This window comes from Atta colombica, unplaced genomic scaffold (assembly GCF_001594045.1).
Source record: "Atta colombica isolate Treedump-2 unplaced genomic scaffold, Acol1.0 scaffold136, whole genome shotgun sequence".
NCBI classification, from domain to species: Eukaryota; Metazoa; Arthropoda; class Insecta; order Hymenoptera; family Formicidae; genus Atta; species Atta colombica.
The window spans coordinates 329,880-335,318 of record NW_017259224.1 but is presented as its reverse complement, the minus strand read 5'-3'; the positions used below and the strand labels follow the sequence as shown (position 1 = coordinate 335,318).

At 33.6% G+C, this 5,439-nt stretch overlaps 2 protein-coding genes across 4 annotated transcripts in view; one reads left to right on the top strand and one right to left on the bottom strand.

Annotated features, from left to right (window-relative positions):
* Positions 1–273: 273 nt before the first annotated feature.
* Positions 274–3,485, top strand: LOC108684588 (nischarin-like). Its single transcript, XM_018188983.1, has 3 exons — positions 274–706; positions 1,434–1,746; positions 1,826–3,485. The coding sequence occupies exons 1-3, from the start codon at positions 579–581 to the stop codon at positions 2,789–2,791; spliced, it is 1,407 nt and encodes a 468-aa protein (XP_018044472.1). The 5' UTR covers positions 274–578; the 3' UTR covers positions 2,792–3,485.
* A 990-nt stretch (positions 3,486–4,475) lies between these two features.
* The window catches only part of LOC108684616 (alpha-crystallin A chain), a 22,493-nt gene continuing 21,529 nt past the window's right edge, over positions 4,476–5,439 (bottom strand). For all 3 annotated transcript variants that reach the window (XM_018189033.1, XM_018189035.1, XM_018189036.1), the window contains one exon: positions 4,476–5,145. In XM_018189033.1, coding sequence (XP_018044522.1) covers positions 4,951–5,145 — 195 coding nt within the window. In that variant the 3' untranslated portion in view covers positions 4,476–4,950. The remainder of the gene's footprint in view (positions 5,146–5,439) is intronic.

Sequence of the window (5,439 nt, the reverse complement as noted above, 5' to 3'; positions counted from 1 at the left end):
TTGTAGAACAGATTTAAAACTCTCTCTGTCTCTGTCTCTCTTTCGCTTTAAAACGAGACGGAGAGAATTTTAAGTCTTGTTTCAAATCAAAGTAACATTGATGCAACTGGGTTTAACTTGTACCGAGATTAAAGTTAATCTACATTGGTAGAGACGGTTTATGATTAATTATTAAAGGACCGACCGGACCGATCGACGAACATTCGTGTAGTGCGTCGTCTCGCCGTGAGATGGAAGCAGCGAACATTCTTTCTGTTTTTTTCCTCCCGCGGTCAGCGAGACAGCTGTCAAGTGTCAAAGATGCGTACTCGTATCACGATCTCGTCTCCCGTTACGAGGCAACGTCGTTCATCGCGAGGTATACATCGGTGATAAGTGCGGAGGCGTATATACGTACGTAATCACGATGTCCCGTGCGACGCGCAAAAATCGCAGACTCTGCCCCTAAATGTTCCGCACCGCACCGCGCTACTTCACGATACAGCGCGGCGGCAGCCGCCGATTAAGCGAGGATAACCTCTGAGAGTCCACGACTCGAGGGACCTTTGCCACGTAAATTGCGCGTCACGGGCACGGTCATGGCGTGCCTGCTGTTGAATCAGGAAAACGTCCACCTGAAAATACCGTCGGTCGACACAGTGGACGGCGTCACGTATTACTGCATCGAGGTTGCGATCGCATCGATCAAATGGACCGTGAAACACAGGTAATTGGCACTCGAGGCACTCGCTTCCATTCTCATCCCAAGCATCGTTTTGCGCTTTATTTAATTCGTCACTTTTGTGTATGCGAACGTTTACATACGTATAAGCTTGAGATTATAACTGCTTTCCAGCAAGACACAGATGACACATTGTAAGGTACAAGACATAATAGACTTGTTCTTAGCTGAACTTCTTGCACGATTCATCTTTTCTGTTTTTCTTTTCACGTTGAAGAGAAAAAGATAAAAAAGTTCTGCTGAAAACAATCCTCAAATGTTGTATCTATTGTTCTTTACATTTAATCTCTATTCCTAATTTTTTCTATTTTTTTAATATTTGATATTTATTTATGTCTAATAATTCTTCTACAGATTTAACACTGTTTTCTATTTAGTAACACAAATTGACACAAGCATGTTCTTGACATTTAGGAAATAACAGAGATAAAATGTCACTTGTATCAATTTGTGCCAAATGGAAAGCATCCATAGTGAATACATTTCATCTTTAACATTGAAAAATAAGGATATAATGATTAACTGTGTTACATCATGTCATCTGTATCTCTTGCTACAAAAAAGCTATATTTTCTGTTTACTTATAAAAATAATTAAAATGAAGAGAATAAGGCATGAAACGCAAAATTTATCATGTAATTGTCCAATGAAAATAAAAATGGTATGTGCAGAAAGGGAAAAGAAAAAACTATGGTTATCCTTTATGTCAAAGGTATAGTACATTTGCGGCGTTGCACGACAGCTTTGTCTCCAAATATTGCGTCGAAAAAGACATTTTACCACCGAAGAAACTCATAGGCAACAAGTGTGAAGTTTTCGTGGAGAAGCGTAGGCAGAGTCTCGAGATATATCTCAATGCTGTTTATAATTACTTGAAAAAGGCGATGCCCAGGGAACTCGCCCTATTCCTAGATCTGCACGAGTATGATATATATTTCCTGGTGCAAAGCATGGCGTTGGAATTTTTTGTAACGGGTGATACTTTGCTACAGGCTTCGACGAGCTATAAATTCAATCCTATACAGGTAATTAAATCGTTTTAGTTTTTAATTGATGAAAATTTACAAACCTACTGATGTCATCTGTTAATCTTTTTACTTTCAGTTGTATGCAATCAGCGAAAGATTAAAGCAGCCGTGCCCATTGTTGGAAGTTGTGGATAAGGAATATGCCTTCAGTCACGTTTTGGATTTTAATTCGCGTTTAATTAGCCTCACTATTGAAGGAAATTCAGAGCCTTACAAAACTAGCAATATTTATCCGTCCGCTTTGTCTATTGAATTATCCACCTTCAAAAATGTGCAGTATTTAACGATTGATCGGTATCCAGTCGACAAAATTTATAACATGGGAAACCTTCGAGATACTGTGACTACGTTAAAAGTTACCAATACCAAACTCAGAAACATCGTAGAATTGGCTATGTGCGAAGAGGTTCATAAAAACATTGAAAACGCTAATGATTCTCATGTATGGATGAAGGTGACGCACTTGGATCTTAGTGATAATCGCATAGAAGTTATAGACGAGGCGATTAAACTACTGCCGCAAATAGAATGCTTGACATTGAATAACAATCACTTGTCTGAAATCTCCAATGTGACATTGCTGCCGAGATTATCCCAGCTGTATCTAGCATCAAACAATTTTACTTATCTTCCGGACGATCTTCATACGAGACTTGGATATATCGTTTACATCGACCTGTCACAAAACAAACTCACGTCGCTCGCTAGTTTTTCGAAGTTGTATTCGTTGGAAGGATTGGATGTGAGTTGTAATCGCATTGAGAAAATCGAGGAGGTGAAACATATCGGTCATTTGCCATGCTTGGAGAACCTGAGACTAACGGGCAATCCAGTATCGACAATAGTTGATTACAGAGTCAAGGTTCTGGAGCCATTTGGCAAGAGAGCCGCCGATATTTGTTTGGATAATGAAAAACCGAATCAAAAGGAACTTGATACAGTATCGGTTCATCAAGCATTGCGCATCGCAAGAGAAGGTAAATCGCCGTCGTTCACTGCATCCGATGCACCACTTTTCTCCGCTGAAGTTCCAAGTATATAGAAATTTTAATTATGGTTCTCTCTCTTATTTGCGTCAATCGTGTTGCGCAAAGAACATTTAGATATGAAACAAAAATTTTTTATATGATATGTAGATTTCATCATACTATGAGACTGATCTTCTCTTCTTGGTAAAACCGTAATATCAATTGTTTTTAGTCTTGATTTATTATACATTTGCTATTTTTACGACGTGAATAATTTTTACCATGATTCTTGAAAACATGCCAAAATAAAGTAAACTGCGTTTTATGAAGTTTTCGTGTTGTCTCATGCATAAATTCGAGATGAAACACGTGTTTCTTGCAAGCAAGTAAAAAGACTTCATACAATCCATGAAAAAATTATAAATATGAACATAATGTCATTTGATTCGTAAAATAAATTTGTAAAATTTCCACTATTTTATACATATCATGCATAGAATTTTATCGATAACAATGAATCCGCGTACATATTGTATTTTATATATACATAATTATTTAATCGAAAACATTAATCAAATTTACTTGATATTATTTCCTTAGAGTTAGTATAAATAAGTCGTGTAATATTTATTTTGAGATAATATTTAAATCTTTAAAAAATTTTTAAATAATACTAACACAGAAAAATTTTGTGTAATAATTTTATAATAATTTTACGTGAAAGAGTTATCTGTGTATAAAAACATATTTTGTTAATAAAGACAAATAAATTAAAAGTCTGTGATAATATGTATACCTGTTATCAACATTAGATAAAACATACTTTATTTACAATATACCTGCTTGGAATTTAAACTTATATTCATCTATGAACAGATTATTACTCACCTTGTATTTGGGGAAAAGCATAATTTTTTTGTATATTTTTCATCGTTAGGAAAATATAAATTCGTTATATTGTTATATTTATCATAGTTTTTATTTAAATTTGCATTACCTTTAAATATTGTGCGTGTATGTGTGTGTGTATTTTGTATGTGTGTGTATTGTATGTGTATGTATGTATATTGAATTGCTGTTGAATGTTATTGCGCAATATTTCGAAAAATATTGAAATATTCATAAATAATATCAATAATGGTCACTAAGCATTGTGTTATAGTCTTTTAACGTACACCTAAACTAACACATATATAAGTTAACCGTTACAAACGGCTTCATTGATTTCGATTCGTTGGTTCGCAAGTGCACAAATAATACAGCTCACAGTTTCTCAAAAAAAATATCTAAATAACTAAAATACATCATTTCAAAAGGCAATGCACATTTCTGAAAAAATTATGCTATTTCTACGAGGGAATCGGAAATATCTTGTGTATCAAAGAAATAAAGCTCGTATGAAAAAGGAAAAACATTTTTTATCAAACACATTTTAGCTAACTTTTTTTTTTTTACATTTATAGCACTTCATTGCTCTTTGATTTCTTTTTGTATCTTTCATCGAAAGTCGACACGCACCAGGCACTTTTAGCGTGGTCGATTTTTCTGCTTACACTGAGAGAAAAAAATGATTACAATTAGTATAATTTAACTATACTTTATAGTCTTTTTTGAGAGACAATTATGTATTTATAGTTTTAAATGCAAATATAGTTAATTGACTGTTAACTGTTAATAATAATCAAACACTCTGCTTGAAAATCTTTAGATTTTTCTTAACATATTTATTATTATTATGATATAATAATGAAATAGTAAGTGAATTTTAAAAAATAGTTATATTTATTATAATTGCGATTGCATTTACTGAATAGAAATTATTTTATTTACTATTTATTGATATTTTACTACATTAATATTGGAAATTATCATAATTTATATTACAATTTTTTCACATGTTTGAGAAAAACTATACATATATGGTTATTATTATTAACAACTAGTAATAATAATCGCAAAATGGAGCTCCGTAATTATTTTACCATATAATTATATATTCACAAATATCAAACACTTTTCTCTCAGTGCAGTTTAATTAAAATTGGTCAAACTTTCTCTCGCGCAAATAGATCAATTTCTTTAAGTTACTATAATAAAGGTAATAATAGAAGAAAGATATAAGGACTTACGAAGGAAAGATTCAATTTGGGTAAGTCGGATGGTGGTTGGAAATAATGGGAGGAATTCGCGGCAGAAAATTAGAAATCGACTTTCCGCAATTCGTCACTGGGGTTTACTGGTGTGCGATCGGGATTAACTTCTCGCCCGATCCAATCGCTGGTAATGGCGCCTCCACGGTAAGAACACCGTCCTTACTCAGGGAAGACTTGATGCTCTCGGGATTGGTTCCCTTCGGCAACAGGAATTCCCGATTGTATTCCCTGTATACCGATTTGCTCTCCGTCTTTTCCTCATGTTTGGCATGGACCTGGAAAAACGAAATTGCATTACGTTAAATGATATAATAATTACATGACGATCTGAATTGTATAATTATCACTATTCACATATTTCGATTCATTGACAATTAAATGTAAGACTTGCACGTGATCTCAAGGCATTATTTTAGATCCAAATTATGCTATTAATTTGAAAAATTATAGATTGGATTAATAATAAGATAGATATATTAATTTTTTATTTTTTGTATTATTGGGTTATCCGGAAAGTTCGTGCCGATTTTGAAGGAAAATTGAAACGCAGAGATTTAAATTTTTAAATT

Excerpts from the sequence above, each read along its gene's own strand:
- LOC108684588 (XM_018188983.1), top strand. The coding sequence starts at position 579 with ATGGCGTGCCTGCTGTTGAATCAGGAAAACGTCCACCTGAAAATACCG. Across the intron at positions 707-1,433 it reads AAATGGACCGTGAAACACAG|GTATAGTACATTTGCGGCGT; the intron begins GTAATTGGCACT and ends TTTATGTCAAAG. Across the intron at positions 1,747-1,825 it reads ATAAATTCAATCCTATACAG|TTGTATGCAATCAGCGAAAG; the intron begins GTAATTAAATCG and ends TTTTACTTTCAG.